A 27,036-nucleotide genomic window follows, 5' to 3' on the forward strand; every position below is an offset into this window, starting at 1 on the left:
GGAGATCAGGTAACTCTACAACAACAAAATGAACAACTCAGTGAAGAAACGAGCAAAGGACTTAAACAGACATTTTTCCAAAGAGGATATCCAAATGACCAACGGACTTGTGAAAAATGCTCAGGATAACTAGGCATCAGGGAAATGCAAGTCAAAACCCCACTTCACAATAGCTAAGACATGGAATCAACACAAATGCCCAACAAATGAAGACTGGATAAAGAAATTATGGGATATGTACACCATGAAATACTACACAGCTGTAAAAATAAATGAAATCCAGTCATTTAAAACAAAATGGATGAATCTGAAAAACATCATACTTAGTGAAATAAGCTGGTCCCAAAGAGGCAAATACCACATGTTCTCCCTGACCTGTGATAACTAATAGAGCACCTAAAAGGCAATCTATAGAGGTGAAATTGACACATTGAGAAGCAATGACTTGAACAGCCTTGTCTTGACTGTTGAGGAAGAGTGTTTGTCATTTTATTCTGTCTGTTGAACTCTTTACTTAACATAGAGTTAAACATATGTGTATAAAGTCAATTGAAAATATATCTCAGTAAAAAAAAAAATAAATGTGGGAATAAGAGAGGGAGGAGTAAGTAGAGTTGGGAGTATGGGGGGAAGGGTGGGCACAGTGGGAAGAATCACCATGTTCCTAAAGTTGTAATTATGAAACGTATGATGTTTGTAACTATAAAGCTGTATAGTTCTACACACATTCCTACAGACTTACTTCTAAGGGTACAGTTTAAAAACTTGCCATGGGACCCCAAATCCCCTTAAGCTGGGTGGTAAAAATTCCATCTTAAGTGTTAAAGTGATCATATGGATAGGATTAAGGATCTGGTAATAATAATAGATAGAATTAAAAAGAAGAGAATGTTCAAACAATGGGAAGCAGTCTACACAGCAGACTCATAGAATGACAATTGCTTTAAATAGCACTCTGGCCTCAGAATCAGCCCTTAAGGCATTCTATTCTAGCTAAAAAAGCCCACGAGAGCATTTCAGGCATGGAAACCCAGGACACTGTGTCAAAAAAGGTCCTACATGATGGACCTTGGTGGGTGAGGCCCCAAAGGAAAGAAGAGGTCATCAAAGAAAGAGGTACTTTTCTCTGAAGGGAGGAGAGAACGTCAACTTTGCTTATGGACTTGTCTAAATACTGATGGAGTTTGTGGATTCAAAGGTTTCCATAGCCTAGGCAGCTCATGTCAAGAGCCTCAGGTGATCACTGACATTATACATAAGAGTGTTAATTGTTAAATTAATAAAAAGCAACACTGTGCACTAACTTCCATGCAGGACTTCTGTTCTCAAAAAATGTATTATAAGTATGTGTAAGTATTCACAAAAGATGTATCATTCTTGGGTGCTTCTTTAGAGTTAATTAAGTTTCTAAAAAGATAAGTGAAATGAACTTCAAGACACAATGACTTTGAACAGCAGCCCTTGTCATGACTGTTGAGGAAGTTTTTTGTTTTATTTTTTTACTTTTTTTCCATGCAAATTGTTGAACTCTTTACTTAGTATAGAGTTGGTCTTCTGTGTATAAAGTTAATCTAAAATGGATCTTAGTGGAGAATGGGACTGGGAATGTGAGATGGAGGAGGAGGAGGGGTGGGAGAGTTGGTGGCAGGGCAGACATGGTGGGAAGAATCACTATATTCGTAAAGTTGTAATAATGAAATGTATGAAATCTGTATTCCTTAAACAAAAGGTTTCTCTTGGAGGGGTAAGAAACAGAAAGGTAAAGAAAAAATTTTTTTTAAATAAAAGAATTTCTACTCACTCTGCAGAGTAGGCTGAATTCTTAAAGGAAATTATATGAAATCTGAAAATTACTTTTCCCTCCTAAATGAAAGTATGTGAAGATCAAAAAAATGATGTTTTTCTGATGTATATATCAAATTTTGGGGAGAAGATATGAGTTATTGATGGGATAGAGACACAGAATATTTGAATGTAAGAATTTTCGCATATTGTAAAAATGTCATTTATTTCCCACTGCCATGTTAAAAAACATAACACTCCCTTAGTGAGGATATTAGGCTAAAAAAATGGGGATTCTGCGATCCAGGAAATATGTCTTTTACTATACAAATTTTCTTAGGATATGCTGCTCACTCCTAACTGCTCTTTCTCCCTCATATGGGTGTGGAAGGCATTTATTAATAGATGACAATATGTTTCTTTCTACACAGCTAACTTAAATTGCTTTTGTAAAGTATCAAACATGCTTACAAAATGAAGAATCCACATATACAAAAGTTACTATGGTATTTCTTTTATACCAGGCGCTAAATCTTGGGCATTAGGTTTTAGTTCAAAAGCAATATTTGTATTTGTCTTTTTGAAAAGAGTATAGAATATACTGAGGCAACAGGTACAAATACTCAACTAATTGACATATCAAAATGGCCTTAATTTTACTATGAAAAAGAAATTTAAGGGGGTGGTGTTGTGGTGTATTTTTTATATACATAGTATTTTTATATACATAGTATTTTTATATATCTTTTATAATTATTTTTCAGTGAGGGAGTCTTAACAGCTTTATGCTAAAGAAATGTAAAGGTCCATAAAGAAGCTGAAAAACTTAGGTATCTGAAATATAAGATGTGAATAAAATTTCAGTGGTTCTAATTCACTATAGTTCATTCAAGGTATGTCATAAGCAAAACACATTTACAGGCTCAAGTAAGGACACCAATTATAAGAAATCAGGCTCCTTCCATCTGGCTTCACTCATAGGGGGTCAGAATGTTAGAGTTGGAAGGAAATATACCTTTTCTAAGTAGATTTCCCTATGACATTGATTAGTTTTGAATTTAGTCTTTAATTCAGAGAATATTGGTTAAATGCTTAATACACCAAGCATTAGCTATGCATTGCAGATGAAAGAGCAAGGCAAACCTATTCTTTATCCTTAAAGATCTTATAACCTGAAAGAGAGAAGACAAATGCTATGGGACAGGAAGGACAGAGTTCGGGACAAAAATCTGGACAGAACACCGGATGCAGATAAGGGGATCGGAGGCATCCCACAGCCTGACTGACATACACCTAAGCTTATACTCCAAGAATAAGCAGGAATAATTCACAGCATCATGATTAATGGGAATGAAGAGTGTGTAAGGCAGAGGGTACATGAGTGGGGTTTGCTTGTGGATGGAGAGTAATAGGAGATGCAGTTGGGAAAGCCCATGGAGGCCAGATCACGGTAGACTCTGGAGACCAAGTTAAGGAGCATGGTCATTATCAAATGTAATGGTGAGAACTGAAGGATTTTAACCAGAAGAATGCCATGATCAGATTTGTGTTTTAGGAAGATAAATCTATTGTATTGTGAACAAGTTGAAGGCAAGACTGGCAACAGAGAACAGAAGGAAGCTGAACAGTAATCTAGACTACAATAGTGGGGATGATGAGGTGTCTTGGACCACATTCTGAGGTTACTAGGAGAAATGTCCAAAGTGATTTATTATGGGGAATGAAGCAACAGAAAGAGTCAAAAGATTACTCCCAAGTTAATGTTTTGGACAGAAATAAGAAAAATATGCAATAAGAAGATAGACTCTTTACTTGTGGGAATAACTAAAAACTTGGAGGATGTGTATTAACAAATAGGAAGACCTTAAAAATGGAAGCATAGGTTTCCTGGCCCTGTGGCACAGTGTGCTAAACCATAGCCTGCAGCACCTGCATCCCATATGGGCATCTTTTCAAGTCCTGGCTGCTCCTCCTCCAATCCAGCTCCCTGCTAATGCATCTGGGAAAGCAACAGATGGGCTTGGACCCCTGCACCTACATGGGAGACCTGGATGAAGCTCCTGGCTCCTGGCTTTGACCTAGCCCAGAACTGGTCATTGCGATCATTTGGGTAGTGAACCAGCAGTTGGAAGGTCTCTCTCCTCCTCCTCCTCCTCCTCCTCCTCCTCCTCCTCCTCCTCCTCCTCCTCCTCCTCCTCCTCCTTCTCCTCCTCCTCTCTATAAATACCTTTCAAATAAAAAAATAAATCTTTTTAAAAATGGAAGCATAATAACATAAAGAGTTAAGCATATTACTTTCTACTTTAGATGAAGGATAGGTCACTGTGTCACTAGGTGCTTTTCAGTATTCAATTGGGAAAAGAAGTTCAGTTTTAATAATTTGTCTAAAAACCTATAGGCTACGCAGAACTGAACATCTATAATGTTGGTTCCTGAAAATATGAAAGTGTTACTACAAAAAATCATGCAATTTCTCATAGAATAAATGAAAATTCTGTGCACATCTGCATTTGTTCTGGTTGCTGTGTTCCTAAAAGGAGCACATGGATGCCTGCTTACGTTCTGATTGATGACTGAGGTTTATTCAGCCCCTAACTGTGAATTAAATATACAGCTGCTGGAAATGTCAGCAAAGTCACATAAAAGAACTCTGATTCATGGCTGTTATACTATTAAATAATCAGTGCTTGGGTCACACGGAATTGATGTAAAAGCGCCTTGTGGCTGATTCTTCCTGCCAGGAGGCACTTTAAAATATCCCTTTCTTTACCTATATTAAAATCAACAGGGTAGCATGGAGACATTGTACGCACAGGTGAGTAGACCAATTGAATGAAGTCACTTCTCACAAATTGATGGTTCGGGCTTCCCTGTAGGTTTTGTGATATTTCCCAAACATCCTGGCTAATTATCATCAAGCCTGGAATACCACTAAAGAATAATCAGACATCAATTAGAACAGTGGATCAAGTTGTCACCTTAAAACAACATGATAGCTAATGTTTAAAATTTCCTTTTATTTTTTAATGACATTTATTTTAAAGGCAGAGTTACAGAAAGAGAGAGAGAAAAAAAAAGAGAGAGAAGGCATGTCTTCCATCTGCTGGTTTACTCCTCAAATGGCCACAATGGCCAGGCCTGGATCAGGCTGAAGCCAGGCATCAGTACCTACATCCAGGCCTGCCATGTGGGTACAGGGGCCCAAGGACTTGGGCCATCCTCTGCTGCTTTCCCAGGTGCATTATCAGGGAACTAGATCATAAGAGGAGCAGCTGGGACTCAAACAGGCACCCATATGGGATGCCGGCAATGAAGGTGGCAGCTCAACCCATTACACCACAACAACGGCCCCTTAAATTCCTTTTTCATAGTAATCAAATTTATACAACGTAAATGCCCTTGTTCTATAGATATTTGATCAGAAATTGCTGAAAAAAAAGATGACCTTTTTTATATAAAATTAGCTTCTTATAATAAAACAAAAAGCAAAACTCTATTGAAAAAGCTACCATTGTCAACATGGCACATGGTTATTTCACTGCAATTATTAAACCTAACTGCTTCCAATATGATTGGGAAGCTCCTTAAACTGACTGAGAAAAAGAACAGTCTACCCAGCAAATGCCACTATACAGAAATGGTTCTGGGGAAGGTATTGCAGGCTAATCCACTACTTGGGATGCCCGCATCCCATATCAGAATGCCAAATTCAAGTCCCAGCTACTGCATTTCTGTTCCAGCTTCCTGCTAATGCAGTTGGGAAAAAGTAGCAGATGGTGGCCCAAGGACCTGTGCTCCTACCACCCACGTGGTAGAGTAGTCGAATTTCAGGCTCCTGGCTTCAACTCGTCTCAGTCCCAGGTGTTGCTGGCATTTGAGGAGTGAACCAACAGATGGCAGAGCTTCCTCTCTGTCCTTCCCTCTCCCTTTTTCAATGAATTTCAAATAAATACATCTTTAAAAGAAAAAAGGGGACAAAAAGAACTGGTTCTACTTAACAAAGATGTTTCCATATGATTTTCTGCAGCAAGGTTCATGCCAAAAATCAAATGCTGTTTTTGTTTTTTGAAAATTTCAGTGTCGCAAGTGATTTCTCTCCATCATTTTAATAATAATTCTCTACAATAAATATATCTGATTATAGTCCATTTACTAGGTACGGGGAAAGGAGGGAAGCAGGAGGGGAATATGAAGATGGAAACAACGGAGTCTGAGCTGATTTAACCCAGATCTGTTTTTCCTATAGGTAGTGACATCAGAAGTACCTGAGTTTAGATTCAGAGTGTGATTTCTTTCTTGAAATCACACTACTTAGTATCTTTGAGCTACAATTTCCTTGTCTATGAAATAAGATGTATAAATATATTTCTCACTGGGAGTGAGGATCAAATGCATCAAATTGTCAGTCACATCCTAGGTGTTCAATAAATGCTACTCTCTTAGTAGCAATTTCCTTTTGGCTGCCTTCATACTTCATAGACCCCAATACTCTAGTATTAAAAACATACAAACAGAAAGAGAAAAATAAGGCACTACTATAGAAAATATGGTAGAATCCATAAGATACGTCAGTGTATTAACCTGCCTTCTTCTCCTAGTGGACTGGAAGTTTTTTATCACATGCCAATTTGTTCTCTTCATCTCAGAGTATTGGACTCTGATTTCCAGCTATTATTTATTATGACAAAATTCCATGTTAGCAGAGCAAGTAGGACATCTAGCACAAGGCAACCCACTAAAAATCATTTTAAGTGAAAGATACCACATAAAAATAGCAAAATGTAGAGCACATTAAGGACAGAAATCCTACATGATATTTTTAAAAAATTGATTAGCTTTCTATGCAATTTCCAATTTAAAACCAAGTTTTTTTTTTTCATTTTCAATTATCTTTATATACAGAAGATCAATTAAGTTATACTAAGTAAAGATTTCATCAGTTTGCACCCACACAGAAACACAAAGTGTAAAAATACCGTTTCAGAGCCGGCGCCGTGGCTCACTAGGCTAATCCTCCGCCTTGTGGCGCCGGCACACCGGGTTCTAGTCCCGGTCGGGGCACCGATCCTGTCCCGGTTGCCCCTCTTCCAGGCCAGCTCTCTGCTGTGGCCAGGGGGTGCAGTGGAGTTGGCCCAGGTCCTAGGGCCCTGTACCCCATGGGAGACCAGGAGAAGCACCTGGCTCCTGCCATCAGATCAGCGCGGTGCGCTGGCCACAGCACACCAGCCGCGTGGCCATTGGAGGGTGAACCAATGGCAAAAGGAAGACCTTTCTCTCTGTCTCTCTCTCACTGTCCACTCTGCCTGTCAAAAATTAAAAAAAAAAAAATACCGTTTCATTACTAGTTATAGCATTACTTCACATTGGACAACACATTAAGGACAGATCCCACATGAGACGTAAGTACACAGTGACTCCTGTTGTTGATTTAATAATTTGACACTCCTGTTCATGGCGTCAGTAATCTCCCTAGGCTCTAGTCATGAGTTGCCAGGGCTATGGAAGCCTTTTGAGTTCGCTGACTTCGATCTTATTCCGACAGGGTCTTAGTCAAAGTGGAAGTTCTCTCCTCCCTTCAGAGAAAGGTACCTCCTTCTTTGATGGTCCCGTTCTTTCCACTGGGATCTCACTCACAGAGATCTTTCATTTAGGTCTTTTTTTTTTTTTTTTTCCCCCAGAGTGTCTTGGCTTTCCAGCCTACAATACTCTCATGGGCTCTTCAGCCAGATCCGAATGCCTTAAGGGCTGATTCTGAGGCCAGAGTATTGTTTAGGACATCTGCCATTCTATGAGTCTGCTGTGTATCCCGCTTCCCATGTTGGATCATTCTCTCCCTTTTTGATTCTATCTGTTAGTATTAGCAGACACTAGTCTTGTTTGTGTGATCAAACACACTTGTTTGAGTGTTTGACTCTTAGACCTATCAGTGTGATCAATTGTTTTGTGTGTGTGTGTGTGTTTATTTTTGTCAAGTTTTATATAATGTATACATTATATTGCTATGCTATGGGTAGTAGTATCACCAAAACACTTGAGTAAACTACATAGTAATATGTTACAACAGCTAAGATATAAGAAAGAATTTTTAATTCCTATCCTAATTTTATGAGACCACCATCGGTGACCAAAATGCCATTCATTATGTGGAGTGTGATTGTATCAGAATTGTGTGAATATTAACTTTGCATTTGTATGTGTGCATGGTTCTCTATTCATAATACATTAATTGTCATATACTTTATGATCATCTCTTCTTACTTCTCCTGTATTTTAGCTTTCCCTCCTGTGTTTCTTTTTTTTTATTATTTTTTATTTCATAAATGTGAATTTACAAAGTGCAACTTTTGTATTGTTGTGGCTTCCCCCCCCAACCTCCCTCCTTCCCGTGGCCCTCCCCTCTCCCTCTCCCATCCCGCCCTTTATCGAGTTACATTTTCAATTACCTTCATATACTGAAGATCAACTTAGTATATACTAAGCAAGGATTTCAACAGGCTGCATTCACACAACCGCACAAGGTATAGGGTATTGTTCCACTAGTAGTCTTTAAGTTTCATAGTAAAACACATTAAGGACAGAGATCCTACGTGGGGAGCATGTACCCAGTGACTCCCGTTGTTGATTTAACAATTGGCAGTCCTATTTATGACATCAGCAATCACCCGAGACTCTTGCTATGAGCTGTCTAGGCTATAGAAGTCCTTTGAGTTCACCAACTCTGAACTTGTTTAGTCAAGGCCGTGCCACAGTGGAGAAAGGCGCCTCTCTCCTTGATGGCCTTTTCCTTCTGCTGGGGTCTTGTTCACCAGGGTCTTTCATTTAGATTGTTTTTTGCCACCATGTCATGGCTTTTCATGCCTGTGAGACTCTCATGGACCTTTTAGCCAGATCCGAATGTCCCAAGGGTTGATTCTGAGGCAGGAGTGCTGTTTTGGGCATTTGCCATTCTATGAGTCTGCTGTGTGTCCTGCTTCCCCCGCAGGATCATTCTCTCCCTTTTAATTCTATCCTTCATTATTTGCTTACACTGGTCTTATTTGTGAAATCTCTTCGACACATACCCTATCTTTTTGATCGGTTGTGTATTTAGACTTATCACTTTACCAAGTGCGCTGGCATTGGTACCTTGGACTAGTGAGACGGCATTGGTATATGCCACCTTGATGGGATTGTATTAGAATCCCCTGGCACGTTTCTAACTCACCATTTGGGGCAAGTCCGATTGAGCATGTCCCAAATTGTACATCTCCTCCCTCTCTTTTTCCCACTCTTATATTTAACAGGGGTCACTTTTCAGTTAAAATTTAAACACCTAAGAATAATTGTGTGTTAATTACAGAGTTCAAAAAATAGTACTAGAACAAAAAAAAATACTATAATGGATAAAGTATTGCATTGTACATCAACAGTCAGGACAAGAGCTGATCAAGTCACTGTTTCTCATAGTGTCCATTTCACTTCAACAGGTATCCCCTTTGGTGCTCAGTTAGTTGTCGCCGATCAGGGAGAACACATTTAATGTGCTGTACATTGTGATTTAATGCTATAACTAGTACTCAAACAGTATGTTTCACTTTGTATTGCTATGTGGGTGCAAACTGTTGAAATCTTTACTTAATATATACTAAACTGATCTTCTGTATATAAAGAGAATTGAAAATGAATCTTGATGTGAATGGAAGGGGAGAGGGAGTGGGAAAGGGGAGGGTTGCGGGTGGGAGGGAAGTTATGGGGGGGGAAGCCATTGTAATCCATAAGCTGTACTTTGGAAATTTATATTCATTAAATAAAAGTTAAAAAAAATTTAAATAAAAAAATAGCAAAATGTATGGTATTATCAGAACTTAACATGGATGGTCACGTTTAAACTCTGCTGCAGAATTCTGTGAGCCCACATTAGCTGTGGATCTGGAATTTGGAAGACTCTGAATATCCTTTTCAAGATGATTCAACTTCTTCAATATATATATATATATATATATATATATATATATATATATATATTTTTTGCGGGCAACCTGGGAGGCCCGTGAGCTCTAGAGCAGGGCCTAGGGCAGTGAGTTAGGTGTCGGGGTGGGAGGCACACACGCACAGTGCTGCGCAGCCCAAGACGGCGCGTTGGGGACAGGGCTGAGCTCAGGTGCCTGGCCGAATGCAGGGCAGAATACAGGCCGCAGCTTGAGAGAGGCCCGTGGTCAGGCCAGCAGGCCTGGCCACGCTGGGCTTGGTCTGCCTCTCGCCCGCCCCAGGGCACACAAGAGCCAGCCCACGCTCTAAACAGGCCCCAAGTCCTACCTAGAGGCTGAGGCCGGCCTCTGGGGGCCTCAGGCACACACACCCAAAATATTTTTTTTTATTATTTAATTTTACTCGTTTTTATTTTAGTCATGGAAGTCTTATGGACAAGAAATATTAGGTTGTCTTTGTCCATATAAGAAACTCAGAACTGATTCCAAAACAGTGCAGTTGATTCCAGAAGAGTGTGGTATATTTCTTTGTTGACAGGAGACACTCAGGTTATAAATGGGTCCTCATTGGGAGAAAGTCCAAGATGGTGGCTGCATAAGAGATTCAGGCAACAATTTTCCTACAGACACCAATATGAACAGCTGTACACACACAAAGTCACCTTGACAGGAGCTACAGAAGTCAGGTGAGAGGCCACAGGGCCTCATAAATTGCATTAAAGAAAGCAAGAAGAGGCCGGCGCCGTGGCTTAACTGGCTAATCCTCCGCCTTGCGGCACCGGCACACCGGGTTCTAGTCCCAATCGGGGCACTGATCCTGTCCCGCTTGCCCCTCTTCCAGGCCAGCTCTCTGCTGTGGCCAGGGAGTGCAGTGGAGGATGGGCCAAGTCCTTGGGCCCTGTACCCCATGGGAGACCAGGATAAGCACCTGGCTCCTGCCATCGGAACGGCGCGGTGCGCCGGCCGCAGCACGCCTACCGCGGCGGCCATTGAGGGTGAACCAATGGCAAAAGGAAGACCTTTCTCTCTGTCTCCCTCTACTGTCCACTCTGCCTGTCAAAAATAAAAAATAAAAAATAAATAAATAAATAAAATAAGAAAATAAAAAAATAAAAAAAGAAAGCAAGAAGGAAAGAGCTGCTTGTATCACTCTTCCCCCAGTGCTCTTCCTCCTTAGGAGCACAAGAGCAAGCTGAATCCCAGTGCCAGCCCCACTGAGAAAAATTCCATCAGACTAGCACTCTTGAATCTGACCCCAGGTCCATACCAACAGAGGTGAATATTTGGGACCTGCACAGCCAGGAAAAAGCAAAACTTCTGCAGGAGGACACATATGATTATACCTGAAGCCCAGAGCGGGGCCTACCGCAGAGACCAGGTACCTGATGAAGCCCAAAGGCCTCTAGTCCCCAGCCGGTGCTCACAGACAGACCCTGTAGACTTCCCAGGCATCAGGCACAGACCTGCATTCCAAGAGGTCAGACTCATTTTGGCACGTGTCACTGGAGGACTCTGGCAGGCTTGGCGGACACCCCCAAGACTTTGTAGTGACCTGTGATTGTGGGAACCAAGTGTGACCAACCTGGTGCCAGGCTGGGTGGCCAGAGGACTGCCTTTATCACTCTTCTCCAACCAATGGCATACAGCAAGGGGCAACAGGTCTGTGACTTAGGACTCAGTGCTGGGTTAGCAAAGCCTAGTGCTGGGCAGATTCTAACAGTTTCCATCCCAAGGCCGGTGACTGTATGTAGAGCCTCTAGACTTGCCCCAGTAACAGGTACACACCTGCATGCTGTGAGTCAGACTTGCTTTAGTAAACATCACCACCAGCCTCTTGAAGACCTGGTGTGCGCTCCCAAGATTGCACAGGGCCTGGTGACTGTGAGACCTAAGTGTGATCCATGGAAGTCTTTCCTGAGTAGCTGAGGAGCTGCTTCTATCTCGTTTCCAGTAACTTTGGGCAGACAGTGAAGAAACACAGGACTGCTTTGGGACTCAGTGTCAGACTGTTAAAAGCCAGCACTGAGCAGCTCCCATCGGTCCCTGTCCCCAAGCCCAGAGCTGCAGATAGAGCCTCTGGACCTACATCAACACCCAGTAGAGTTTTGCAGTCCCAGCTGAGTAGTCTTACAGCCCAGCCAGCTGACAGTGAGCCCACTTCAGTCCCATAACAGGGTAAGCTTTCCTCCTAATCCCATGTTCCACTGGTCTTGGTGGGCTGACCATTCCGGATCTGATCTAGTTTCATGGCATTCACGGACATAGGAAAAGGAGACTGAGTCTGCCACATGCCTAGATCAGAGGCTAGCAGAAGCAGAATATCCATTTTTAAGCACTTCCCCAATTAATAGTGAATAATACATCAACTACAGATTTGGGACAAATTTGAGTTTGGGAGTATTAGACTGAATCGGTAAAAACAGCACACTTGATGCAAACCTCAAATTAGGGTGCTACCTACTACGAAATCGCAGAAGTATCCATAGGCTCAGAGGACACAGACTGTAGAGAATTTTCAGAAAGACAGACACAAAGACATATTACTAATTCTAAAAAGTGCAGCTGTCATTGTATATAAACAAAGATGAAGAATTTCTGGGGAAATGTAACCTTACTTGAAGACAAAACTAGGTCCCAGAAACCAAGCAGCTAGGAAATGAAGTTTTCAAACTCTTGGATAAAGATTTCAAAACGGCTGTTTTAATCAAACTCAAGAGAACAAAGAGAAACCACTCAATATCTGAGCAGAGAGATATGAGAGATAGAAGTAGTTAAACAAAAGCAAGCACAATTCCTTCAACTGAGAAGTACACTAAGTGAATTCCAAATATGACATCAATGGAATAGATAAAAAAATATGAAAGAATCAATGAGCTTAAAGACAGGCTATTTCATGATCTGAGTAGCCATGATACACAAATGGGCAACAAGTATATGAAATCGTCATGGAAAGAGAAATTAAAACCACAGTAAAATATTATCACACCTGTTAGTATCGCTAAAGAACAAAAAAGACAGATTCTGGTGAAGATGTAGGGAAAGGGGAGCTCTCCTAAACTGTTGATGGGAATGTAAATCAGTGCGGCCCTTTGGGAAACTACGGGGTTTGCTCAGAAATCTAGAACCAGAACTGCCGCACGGCCCAACAGTCCCATTGTGGGTTTATGTATCCGAAGGAAAGGAAGCCGAATGCCCAAGAGATACCTACACTCACGTGTTTATTCACACTGTTCACACAGCCAGGGTGTGGAGTCGATCTGGGTGCCTCATTGGTGGACGAGTGGATAAAGAACACGTGGATAACTCTACACAGTGGAATAGTACTCAGCCATAAAAAGGATGCAGCAGAAATGAGGCAGGAGGACATTGTGTCAGCACAGGAGGAAAACTACTGCATGTTCTCACTTCGGTGTGAAAGCTTAGAATGCTGATCTCAGAAGAAAAGGGATCACCAGAGGCCAGGAGGAGTATGGGCCATGGGTGCACGGGTGCAGCTGGGTGGGAGGGCTAAGTTGGTAGGGTACTCACTGAACAGTTAATTGTGTGTCTCAAAGTAGCTAATGGGATTCTGCATGCTCCCAACACAATTGATCAGCATTTGAGGTGACGGGTATGCTAATTAACCTGGTCATTAGATGTGATGTACATGCACTGTAATACCACACTGGACCTCATATGGATGTATGATTGTATGTGTCAATTATGAATAAATACATACATCAATGTCTTTAAAAAAATAAATAAATAAAGACAGGCTATTTGAAAATACACAATTGATGGCCACCGTTGTGGTGTATGAGAGTTAAGCCAACACCTGTGCCTTCTATAAGGCACTGGTTTGTGTTACAGTTGTTCCACTTCCAATTTAGCTCTCTGCTAATGTGCCTAGGAAAACAGTGGAAGATGGCCCAAGGGCTTGGGTCCCTGCACTTATGTGGGAGAACTGGAAGATGCTCCTGGCTCCTGGCTTTGGCCAGGCCCAGCTCCAGGTATTGTGACCATTTGGGAAGTGAATCAGCAGATGGAAGATCTCTCTGTCTCTCTCTCTTTCTCTCTCTGTAACTCTGCCTTTAAAATAAATATATAAATAAATCTTTAAAAAAAGAAAATACACAGTTGAAGGGGAAAAGGAATCAAGGGGAATGAAAAAAGCTTATAGGAAATATAAGGCAGCACAAAAAGAGCAAATATTCAAATTATTTGGATTCAAGAGGGATTTTAGAATGGTAAAGGAGTAGATAGCATATTCAAAGAGATAATGATGGAAATTCCCCAAATCTAGAGAGAGATGCTTCTATCCAGGTACAGGAAGGTTAAAGGTCCCTAACTCATTCGACCTAACCAAGTCTAACCCCAAGACATTTTATAGTCAAGCTCTCCAAGGTTAAAGAGTTCAAAGATCTAAGAGAACAAAAGCAAATAACATAAGCAGTCTTAGCTTTCCTGACTAGAATTCCCAGCAGAAACCTTACAGAACAGGAAGGGATGGGATGAGACTTTTACAGTGGTGAAGGAAAAAAAATTGCCAGTCAAGAGTAGTGATTTAATAAAGTTATCCTCCAGATTTGAGAGACATATAAAGATATCCCAGACAAGCAAAAGTTGAGAGAATTTATTGTCACCATATCTGTCTCACCAGAAATGCTGAAGGGAGTTCTTGAAACTAAAATAAAGAATCCTAACAAGTAAGAAGAAAATATGAGAAGTTGGAAAACTTACTGGTAAGACTAATTATACAAACAAATTCAGAATTCTCTGATATTGTATACATGGTTGGAAACCATGTATATTTTTTACTGTGAAGAGTAAAAAAGAAAAATAAAGCCACTACATTAAAATGTTAGGAGGCAGGCAATATTGAAATAAGTCAGGTGTAACACCAAAAAAATCAAAATGTGGGGAGAAATGGAGCACAAATAGAGAGTTGGGAATTAGGATTTCTTATCTCTGTGTTTTTTTGTCTGTCTCTTTCCTTATCTTTATGATCAATGCTACATTGTTGTCACTTGGAGATACTTTGTTATAGACAAAAGAAGTTCTCTGTAAGCATCATGATAACCAAAAATCAGGAACCCATAACAGACTTACCAAAAATTATAAGCAACAAATCAAAGTATACCAGCAAATAAAAATCACATAACCACAAATGAAGATTGCAAGAGAGGAATGAAGAAAAGAACTACAATAATAATACAAAGCAAGTATCAAACAGGCAGTAGTATCACCTTACTTATCAGTAATTACTTGAAATGTCAGTGAACTTGATGCTCCAGTTAAAAACAGATTTTAAAAACAGGACCCAACTGAATTTAGGCTTACAAGAAACTCACTTCACCTCTAAGGATACTCACAGACTGAAAATGAAAGGATATAAGATATTTCATGCAAATGGATTACTAAAGGAAGCAGCAGTAGCCATCTTTCTATCACATAAAATAGATCTTAAATCCAAAACCATAAAGAGATCAGAAAAACCATTATAAAATGAAAAGAGTTCAATTCAGCAAGAGGAAAGTACACCTATAAATATATATGCACTCAATATTGGAGGACACAAATACATAAAGCAAATATTAATAGACCTAATGGGAGAGATAGATTCCCCCACAATAATAGTAGATGACTTTAATATTCACTTTTAGAAATGGACAGATCACCTAAACAGAAAACCAACAAAGAAAGAGCAGAGTTAAATTGTACCCCAAATCAATTTGATCTAACAGATATTTACAGAATTTGAAAAGAATACACATCTTCTCAATAGCACATAGGGTAGGTCAAAAACAAGTTTCAACAAATTTAAAAGAATAGAAATTCTATTGGATATCATTTCAATAGGGTTAGCAAAGGCATTTGATAAAATTTAGCATCCATAGATGGAAGATACATTAACATAGTAAAGACAATATATAAAGTCAACAGCGAGCAACATATTGATAGGGGAAAAGCTGAAGATTTCCTAGGATCTGGAACAATACAAGATGGCCACTTTTACCAACTTTATCTAATACTGTACTGGAAGTCTTAATTAGAAAAATTGGTCAAGATAAAGAAATAAAGGATATCAAAATTGGAAAGGAAAAGTTCAAGTGTGTCATTGTTTACAGATGACGTTATATCATATATAGAAAACCCCAGAGAACCCACCAAAAATCTATGAGAACTAATAAATAAATTCAGCAAATTTGCCGAATACAAAGTCAACATCTAAAAATCAGTAATGCTGCGATAAACAAATCATGATTCATCTGAAAAGGAAAGTAAGAAAGCAATACCTTTCACAAAGACTATTTAAAAACACCTGGGAATAAATTGAACCAAACAGGTAAAAACAAAACAAAACAAAACAAAAAAACCTGTATAATAAAGACTATAAATCATTGATAAAAGAAAATAAAGAAAACACAAAGAAATATAAAGATATCCCTTGATCATGGATTGGAAGACTCATTATCATTAAAATGTGCCTACTACACGAAATGACTTGCAGATTCAATGTAATCTCTACTAAAATTCCAATAATATTTTTCACAGAACTAGAAAAAAAGGTACTAAATTTGTCTGGAATCACAAAAGGCCCAGCATAGCTAAAGCAAGCTTGAACAAAATGAACAAAGCAGAAGGCATTGCACTACTTGACTTCAGAATACATTAAATAGCTACAGTAATTAAAATAGCAATGATATTGGCATAAAAACAGATCCACAGACCACTGGAACAGAATATAGACCCTGGAAGTAAACACACACTTCTACAACTACTGATGTTTGACAAAGGGTTAAGAACATGCATTGGGAAAAAGAGTCATTTTAATCAGTGGTGCTGGGAAAATTGGATATCCACATGCAGAGAATGAAACAAGACCCTTAACTCAAAATGAGTTACAGACCTAAATGTGAGACCTGGAACTTTGAAATTATTACAAGAAAATATAGGGAAAACACTTCAGGACATTGGAATGGGCAAGGATTTTCTAAATCAGACCAAAAAAGCACAGGAAATAAGATCAAAAATAGACAAATGAGATTTCTTCAAACTAAAGAGCTTTTCAACAGGAAAGGAAACAACCAACAGAATGAAGAAATAAACTATAGCATGACAGACAACATATGTAAATTATACATTTAACAAGTGCTTAACATTCAGAATATATAAGGGATTCAAACAACTGAATAACAAAAAATTAAAGAAAGCAAGAAAACAACACAAATAATCTAATTTGAAAATGGTCAGTAGATATAAATAGACATTTCTCAAAGGGAGACATACAAATTAAGCAGAGAGTTGAAAAAATGTTCAATATCAGTAATCATTAGGGAAATGCAAATCAAAATCACAATGAGATATCACCTCAATCATAAATTAGCTCATGTCAAAAGATAACAGATAACAAGAATTAACCAGGATGTGGAGAAAAGGAAGCCCTTGCATACTGTTGGTTGGAAACAGAAGGGAGGTTCCTCAAAATATTAAAAGTAGGTCTACTATATGCTCTGGAAATCCCATTCGTAGGTATATATCAAAGGAAATGAAACCCATTTGTTGAAGAGATAGCTGCACTCTCATGTTTATTACAGCAATATTCACAATAGCCAACAAATGGAAACAACCTAAGTGTCCATCCACCAATGAACTCGATAAAAAACATGTGGTACATATATACAATGGAATACTACTTAGCCATAAAAGGTTGAAATCTTATCATTTACAACAGTATGAATTGAAATGGAAGCCATTTTAAGTGAAATAAGCCAAGCACAGAGAGAAAAGTATCACATAATCTCACTCATCTGTGGAGACTAAAAAATAAGTGATCTCAAAAAAGCTAAAAATAATGGTGATTACCAGAGGCTGGAAAGTGAGGAGGCAGGGATGGGGAATGGTTGGTTGACAGGTACTACATTAGAGCTACATAGGAGTAGGAAGTTCTGGGGTTTATTACACAATAGGGTGTCTATGGATAATGTTAATGTACTGTATATTTCTCTATTTAAAAATAGAAGATAGAAAATAAAAATTAAACAAATTTGTAATCTCCAACTTCTAAGACTCATATTTTGTATGTTCTAGGAAGTGTTCTAATTTAAAACACTAAAGAAAGATAAAATCCTTCTTTAAAAAGAAAAAAAGAAACAGAATTCCTACCCTAGAACCTTCAGATTATTTCAAGATAGGCAAGGTCATTTACCGACTAGTGTTTCTGAGAGCTGAAGGTTTCACTTTAATGAAATTGTCCAACTCTGAGCTGTTTAAAAGAAAAAGGAAGCTGACATTACTAATAGGATATTGAGTTGTACGAGGTCAATAAACCAACATTATCAATGCAGGTCATTCAGAGGCAAGAGACAGATGAAAACATGACTTGATTGCTTTGATTTGATTACCTCTGATTGCTTCTGATTACTGCAGGATTCACTTTGATGAGGTTATCCAGATATTGGTTTCTGAAAATAGAACAACAAAAAGAGAACAGATTAATTCTTTTGTTAAGATTATTAAGGTTGGGGCTGGCACAATGGCGTAGTAGGTTAATCCTCGCCTGCAGCGCCGGCATCCCATAAGGGCGCCGGTTCTAGTCCCAGCTGCCCCTCTTCCAGTCCAGCTCTCTGCTATGGCCTGAGAAAGCAGTAGAAGATGGCCCAAGACCTTGGGCCCCAGCACCCATATGGGAGACCAGGAAGAAGTGCCTGGCTCCTGGCTTCGAATTGGTGCAGCTCCAGCTGTTGCAGTCATCTGGGGAGTGAAGCAATGGAACGAAGACCTTTCTCTCTGTCTCTTTCTCTCACTGTCTGGAACTCTAACTCTCAAATAAAATAAATAAAATATTTAAAAAATAAAGATTATTAAGGTTGTAAATCTGCTTGAAATTATAAAACAAAATATATTTCCTGACCAGAAAAGATTAAAAATAATATAATTACCTTTCGTTGGTTGCAAGAATTTCAGGATTCACCTTGATGAGTTTATCAAGATCATGGTTTCTTTAAACAGAAAAAAAAATGATTAAAGTGGTTTGGGTTAGAGATAAATGGGTTTAAGGTCACTGGAAATGGCAAGAAAGGGTTACGGAGTTATATATAGTTTGCTTATAGAACAACCATGAAGTATGTTTTCTAACCAACCCAGGGAAGGGAGAGCCATGCTATAATGGAAGAAAACTGACTCTGCATTCATGTGCTTTATTACTAGAGTGTATCTTCCAGGGCATGATGGCTAGAGAGACTGACAATTTTTCTCTCTGAATTGTTTTAACATTATGAAGATTCAAACTGATTCCAGTGTCCTTATCTTTGAAGCATGTTCAAAAACTAGGACTATCAATTAAAAAAAAAAAAAAAAACAACAACAACAACAACTAAGCTCTCAAACTGGGACTATTCTTAACAGAAGGCTTGGTAAAAAGGAGTTCCAACAACCCATAATTGTGACTTTCCTCTACCATAACTGAAAACTAAATTAAACTCAATTGTTCATAGTTAACTTAGTTTCATGCTCTGAAAACTGTCCATCTGGTACTCCAAGCTCTATCAGCTTCTTTTCTAAGTCACCAAACATTATTTCCTCCTACATGGTTCACTGTCATTCACTGTCTTGGTGGACTGGAAAGTAGTGGTTTTTCAATGTTCCTCTAAACTCTTGTTCTATATTTGTGCGGAGAAATATACGGCAAGTGCCATGGAAAGAAACTGGAGAACTGACAACATCTACTTCCAGTGCCACTGTGGACACCCTGACAGTACTCCTCCCCCTGAAAGTCTTTTTTCTTGATATAAAAATCAAATACATTTTACTCAACAAAGGGATTGATGCAAAAATATGAACTAAAGGAAAGCAATTTTGAGATTATTCATCAAGGAAGTCCAGGTAAAGGTCTATATGGCCTCCATCAGCCCTTGCCTTTCCACAAAGTGTACTTCTCAGGTCCTGGCTTCATTCAGCTTCATTGCCATGGTTCTCAGCTCTGCACAGCAGGTGGAAAATCCCTAATTGAATTTTTAGTGTTTTGAATTCTCTTCAATTATAATATTCTCAATTAAAGATAATCAACTGGTATCTATAAATACCATCAAAAGAATGAATGGCATATGAGAACTATTCAAAAAAATTTCCTTGTATAAATGGATTGTGAAATCTGTTATAAAACAAGTGCTGAGATAACAGAGGTAAGAAAAAAAAATCTGTTATAAACTAAATTGTGCCAGAAAGACAACAATCCTTAAAATGAGGTTAATTTCACATATTAAAAGGAAAAATAACAAAGCATAAAGCTTTGCAGATGGGAACTTTGCAGTATGTTCAAAAACTATAATTTTTAATATATAAAATTAATCTCAATATTTTAGTGTAAATCCATATATAATATCCATGGCCAGCATAACAAACAGCACAGAAAATACAGAAACAGACATGGGAGCTTCCATTTTTACTGTTCTGCTAAGCACAGAAAATCTGAATTCAAATCACTGTTTCACAAGACCTAATAAGAAACATTTTACATCACAGCCCACTACTCTTTTTAACAGACAAATATACAGACACAAGTACATATTTCATGAAATAATATCCTTACTACATAAAATAGACTCCCAAATTTTCTATTCAATTCCTCTAATTCAATTAAAGGGGAAATATTGATTGACACTCACTAATTTAATTGCAAGACACTTTAACAGGTTGTGACCCACTGTTACTAAAACTCAGGTTTAAAAACTTGGTGTTAAATTGGAAATTGCATAGAAAATTAATCAATTTTTAAAAAATATCATGTAGGATCTCTGTCCTTAATGTGCTGTACATTGTTATTTAATGCTATAACTAATACTCCAACAGTATTTTTCACTTTGTGCTGCTATGTGGGGGCAAACTGTTGAAATCTTTACTTAATGCTAAACTGATCTTCTGTATATAAAGAGAATTTAAAATGAATCTTGATGTGAATGGAAGGGGAGAGGGAGCGGGAAAGGGGAGAGTTGTGGGTGGGAGGCAAGTTATGGGTGGGGGGGGAAGCCATTGTAATCCATAAGCTGTACTTTGGAAATTTATATTCATTAAATAAAAGTTAAAAAAAAAACAAAAACAAAACTCAAGTTTAAGACGGGAGTATGGGTGGGAGGGAGGTGGAGGGGGAAGAAGCATCATGTTCCCAAATCTGTATATATTAAATTCATGATGTTGTATTCCTTAAACAAAATAAAAAACAATTAGAAAAAAGAAGAAACCCTAGCTTAGAAAACAAAAATTCATGCTATGTCCTATTCCTACTCCTAACAAAAATCATGGATCAATGGAACACTGCTGAACTTCTGGATCAATAGTATTATGTAATTTATCTCAATGAATTGAAAATAATAAACATACAGACATTTTTTTCAGGATTTGGATCTGGCAAACAAAGGACATCTAAATTTTATACAAAAGCATTAAGCATTTTTGCTTCTTAAATTACTACTTCATTAAACTTGCTTAAAAATATAGCAAAGTATCCATTAGAATATTTGGGTATTATTACTTCCAGGGAGTTCAAATCAGTAATGTGTTCTGCTGTCATTTGCACATTTGTGCATTGTCATCTATGAAGAATACTTCAAGTGACCCTTAGAGAACAGTAAAGGATGTCTTCTGGTTGTCCTGCAAAGTAGCAATCACTTCTTGACAGCCTACACTATTTCCTGAGGTGCTTAATGAACACCTCATTTGAAGAGTAAAGTCTATGTGCTGGGGGTCATGACTCAAGTTGGGCTGTCAATTAGGAGACTTCACAGAAGGCTATGCCCCTGGCTTTAGTATTCTTATCTGTAAATGAAAAGCTTTGACTGGATAATCTCTAATCTGTGTCTATCTCAAACCTCTATTCATAGGACTCCAGGAGTATGAATTTTATTACTTTAGTGTTTATTATATTAGGTTTTTAATGTATTTTTTTCCTCTAAATGCTAATCACTGACAATACATTCCATATTCAGCAAGCAGTATGTGAGTGCTTGAAAATGTAATATTTTAAACTGACAACCTATTATTATCTTAGAGTAACATCTCTATGCCCCTGGAACATAATTAGCTTTAATCTATGTTAATTGCCTGCTTTAATAAGATTGAGTATGACTACTGAATTCTCTTCTTGGTGTCCGCAGCCTATAATTACCCTAATGTGCAACTAATGATACCTAGTTGTAAGCTGTGAACATATGAGGTACTCAGTAATCATTCACTGCCTAAGAGATCACAGAGCCACTCTCACTCTTCCACTCATTTTCTTGGTGACTCTGGTCAAACCCCTTAACCTTTCTGAGTCTTAATTTCCTCATTGACAAAATGAACAGGTTTAACTGGAATGGTGATTTTCAAGATTGTTCATTTAACCAGGTCAAGATTATCTAAGGTTCCTTCCTCACACTTCTCAAATTTTGCGATTTTTGTAAGAACCAACAAAACTTGCCAAAGGAAATCATGAAAACATTCTTAAGACAGATAAGGCAGATGCATGCATTATAGTAATGTGTGATGAAATAAAAATTTTCATACAATTAGAGACAAAAAGTAAATTTCATTATCTTATAGACACCACTTATAGAATTCTCAAATTTCAGGTCCATAAATTTGTTGGGAGAAGCAAACCCTCTGACGGACGATAAACCTTATAAAATTTCCAATGACTATCAGAAAACACTCTCCCAAGAAGTCAGTGGTATGCTAATGATGAGTCTAATGAATTGTGTGGGTCTTTTCCTTAAAGTGAATTATCATTAATAAATTTTAATCCATTCCAGAGACAAAAGAATACAAATACCACATACAAAAAAGGCAAAATATAAAAAGCTGCGGACTGGTTATATTCCTACCCCATGCTTCTCCGGTGTCTCCCTTCGGCTGCTTTACTTGAGGCTGACAGAAATGAAGTCACCTTCATACAACTGCCTCTTTCTTGATGTTAACAAACAGATGTATCAGTTTGTATGTGAATATAAAAACTGATGGGGTGGGTATTTGGTACAGCAGTTAAAGATACCCACATCCTGTATCGGACTTGAGTTCAAGTCTCGGCACTGCTCCTAATTCCATTTTCTTACTAATGAGCACCCTGGGGGGCAGTGGTGCTAGTTCAAATACCTGGGTTCCTGTCACCAACATCGGAGGCCCAAGCTGAGTTCTGGGCTCCTGGCTTCCACCTGGCTCAGCTACAGCTGTTGTTGGCATTTGCAGAGTGAACCAGAGAATGAGAATTACTTCTTTCTCTCTGTCACTTTGTGTCTATCTGTCCATCTTTCCATCTCGCTCTTTCCTTCTCTGTCTTTCAAATAATTTCTTTAATGTGACTATTTTTTCAAGGCCAACATTAAATTTGTCCATAAAATGAATATGTTATTTATATTCATATTGTGTTTAGTTAAGGGAAAACAAACAAATGAATAATTCTTTTCTTACCCAGCAGTGTTTATGGCAGCTTTGAGGCTTACATTACTGGGTTCATCAAGAGTTTTTTCACAGCTGAAACAAAATAAAATGAAAAAGATCAAATCCAATTACAAAATATCAAATGTCATGAATGGCATTTTTGTTATTTGTAACTCATTCAGTGGACTCCTAGTGCAAAAAGTTGTAGGCTTACTATATCTGCTTTATATATACATTAATCATCATTTTTCAACCATCAAAACAACTCAATGAAGCACATATCACCACAGTCTCCACCCACTACTTTATAAAGAAAGAAATTGAGCTTTAGAGAGATTAAGACACTCCCTAGAGCCAGACACCAAAAAAAGTGGCTGAGAGTGAATCAAAATTGAAACCACAGCAACTGTACCCACATCCCACACTACTTCCTCCTGTGCCCTTCCTCCCTCTGTTCACAATAATTCTTTTCATCTCTGAAACACTTTTCCCCAACTTCATCTTCACAATAATTCTGAGTGGTAGCAAGGAGTTTCTCTTCCACGCTCTTTATTAACTTTTACTCCAGTATATAATAGTTTTATTTTCTCAAAGAAGTAAATTCATTGTCATGCTAACATATTCTAATCAAATATGTTTTCTTATGGGTCACTTAAATATTAATTCTTGGGTTTATGAGATAGTAGAAAACCAATATTCTTTGGTTTACTCATTTTATGATTTATTAAGCATAAATTTAGTCACAATCCAGTTGTTACTATGTCCAAAGGAATTTCTCAAGTGGCAATTATATATAATTAGCTTTGGTGTTATCATTTTAAACACTACAATGAAATAAATAGAAGCAATAATAAAAGGAAAATCTATCTAGCATTATCACAATCAACAAATAAACTTGTTTTAATTTTTAGCCTGTCCCTTTCAAAATATCCCTAGCCAAATAATTTTATTTGCTGGTATAAATTGGAGATTTGCTCAGGAGACTTAAGCTTACCTTTTGTTTGGTGAGGGGATCACTCTGGTAAGATTCTCCAGGTCTTCGTTTCTAAAAATAAAAAAGTATTGTAAGTTTCAATAGCTAACACAATCAGTTAAAATCAATAATCTGTACATTTTTCAGCTTTAATTTTGAATCAAATAACTGTTGTTAGTACAAAACTCCTTTTCAGTCCTATGTAGAAGCAGTTGCTACTATCAATTTACCTCTTGCACATCTTTCTATATGAGAATTTAGTTCTATTCTTTTTTCTTTCAAGTCAACCTCAAAGCAGAATTACTCTTAGACTCATTATTTGCCATTTTAGATATATATAGTGCAATTAGAATTGAGAATATTTTGAGGTTGTAATGAGAAAGAGAAAATACAAAATTATTTATTATTACAATATGTTCCTTGCTTCTTTTTTTCAAAACAAACAAACAAAATAGAACCCTAGGATTTTTAAAACAGTTATTTCCAGATTTTAAGTTAAACTTATTCAGTTAACATTCATAATGTGAATATACAAGTACTGATGCCATTGTGAGATGCTAAAAGAACTACATTTCATGTAAAATTAAATTATAACAAGCAAGACTTCTGACTATATAATTTATGTTTTTATTCTGAACAATCAAATAGACAATCAAAGCTCTAAATAACTCCTATTATTATCACACTGGGCTATCATACCAAACCTAAGTCCAAAAAGCCTAAGCAAGAAGGCTGATTTGATAGGCTTTCTTATTGGATAATACATTATATATGCCCAAAACAAAAAGGACCAGAAAGACTTGAATCACATAGTCTATCTTTGGGACTAATCTCATTTCATCATGTACAAAGCCTTCCATATAAAGTTTTGTATTCTATTATGTTGAAGTAACTGAATTTTTATTTTGTGGGACAAAAATAGGTGAATATCAGTAATTTCATAAGGTTCAACTTAATAGGATAATCTCTTTGGTATTTCTTCGAGTGAATATTAAGTGGATCTATGGAGAATCAACAAAACGAAGAAAAATTAGTAACAGTAATAATAATACTAGTAGATAATGTGTAACAAATATGTAGTTGAGAGCAAAATGCTTTACAAGCATAATTGCATGTTTTTTGTTCTAGCGAATCGTGAAGAAATTAATTAACTCTTAGGATCTTGACTTTACAGATAAAGAACCTGAGGTTTTTAAGGAGATTAAACAATTTGTCCAAGACTACACAGTCTGTAAATGTTCTTTGGACTTAAGAATCTTTTTACAAGCCGGCGCCCGGCTCACTAGGCTAATCCTCTGCCTTGCGGCGCCAGCACACCGGGTTCTAGTCCCGGTCGGGGCACCGGATTCTGTCCTGGTTGCCCCTCTTCCAGGCCAGCTCTCTGCTGTGGCCAGGGAGTGCAGTGGAGGATGGCCCAAGTCCTAGGGCCCTGCACCCCATGGGAGACCAGGATAAGCACCTGGCTCCTGCCATCGGATGAGCGTGGTGCGCCGGTCGCAGCGCGCCAACCACGGCGGCCATTGGAGGGTGAACCAACGGCAAAAGGAAGACCTTTCTCTCTGTCTCTCTCTCTCACTGTCCACTCTGCCTGTCAAAAAAAAAAAAAAAGAATCTTTTTACCAACAAGAATTGGACACTCAACCAAAAGCAACAAATGGCAGCACATGACTAATAAAATAGCAGCTCAGATGCTGAATAGGAAAAGATCACATAATGAAAGCCAAGTTCACTTTCAGAAACAAAGTCATCTTGGGAGGACAAAAGAGGACTGCCTTTGACTGGCTAAAAATCAGGAATGCAAAGTATTATATGATCTCCCATCAATCCAGACCCTGAGGCAATGACAGTAAAGGTGAATTTTTATTTAGTGAATAAGATCTAAGGGTAATTTAAGAGTAAATATTTAGATGAAGTGATTAGATCTGTAAACACAGTTATTGAATAAGTATATACAATCTAAAAGGTGGAGAAGCAGGCTATATTTTAGAAGCCACCTCACTGACACACACAGAGCTGGACTTCCTTTCTCACTCAGACAAATCACTATCTAGTCTAGGGGTAAGAAAACTGTGGTTATTAAGTTAAATCCAGCCTGCAGTCTGGCTTAGCAAATAAAGTTCTATTAACAAACAGCCATACCCATTTTTTACAAATTACTTTCTATGGTTGATTTCACTCTACTGGAAGAGTCGATAGGTTAAAACAGAGCTGTTTTGCCCCACTTCTCAAAGTGAATTATCTAGCCCTTTAAGAAGTTTCTGAATTCTGATTTAGTCTAAATTAGCTCTATTTGATAGCTACATGTTGTAAATATAGAGAGCATTCATATATGCAAATTAAGACAGGCAATCATCACAAAGAAGTTACTTCTGTCTCTCCCTCTCTCTGTTACTCTGTCTTTCAAATAAATAAATAAATCTTCAAAAATACATATATGAAGAAGATAAATATCTTTTGTATATAACATGTTGAAACTAACTTAAAAATATATATTTATCATTTCATGGTTTTGTTATGCTTCTTCCTTTACTTAACATGAAGTGAAACCTTGACAGTAGGGACTCAAATTTTAGAGCACCCGGGACCCCATTTTGAGAAAGCACCCCTACTGTGAGACTATGGTCTGAAACTAACCATGGTCTAAAACTTAGATAATAACAGTACACTGCGTCCCACTTGGCAGAACCTAGAAACTCCTTAGCATGATCAATGATCACTCAAGCTTAAAACACATATCCCAGCCATTGCCGCGGCTCAATAGGCTAATCCTCCGCCTGTGACGCCGGCTGGTCCCAGTCGGGGCTCCGGATTCTGTCCCGGTTGCCCCTCTTCCAGGCCAGCTCTCTGCTATGGCCCGGGAGTGCAGAGGAGGATGGCCCAAGTGCTTGGGCCCTGCAACCCATGGGAGACCAGGAGAAGCAC

General features: G+C 38.1%; 1 protein-coding gene across 4 annotated transcripts in view; it reads right to left on the bottom strand.

Moving 5' to 3' along the window:
- SCEL (sciellin) overlaps window positions 1–27,036 on the bottom strand; it is a 276,458-nt gene that overhangs the window by 20,700 nt on the left and 228,722 nt on the right. For all 4 annotated transcript variants that reach the window (XM_062195295.1, XM_062195297.1, XM_062195296.1 and 1 more), the window contains 5 exons: window positions 24,136–24,186; window positions 23,172–23,234; window positions 18,671–18,730; window positions 18,134–18,193; window positions 17,938–17,994 (listed from right to left, as the gene is read on the bottom strand). In XM_062195295.1, coding sequence (XP_062051279.1) covers window positions 17,938–17,994; window positions 18,134–18,193; window positions 18,671–18,730; window positions 23,172–23,234; window positions 24,136–24,186 — 291 coding nt within the window. The remainder of the gene's footprint in view (window positions 1–17,937; window positions 17,995–18,133; window positions 18,194–18,670; window positions 18,731–23,171; window positions 23,235–24,135; window positions 24,187–27,036) is intronic.

This window comes from Lepus europaeus, chromosome 6 (genome assembly GCF_033115175.1).
Source record: "Lepus europaeus isolate LE1 chromosome 6, mLepTim1.pri, whole genome shotgun sequence".
Taxonomy (NCBI): Eukaryota; Metazoa; Chordata; class Mammalia; order Lagomorpha; family Leporidae; genus Lepus; species Lepus europaeus.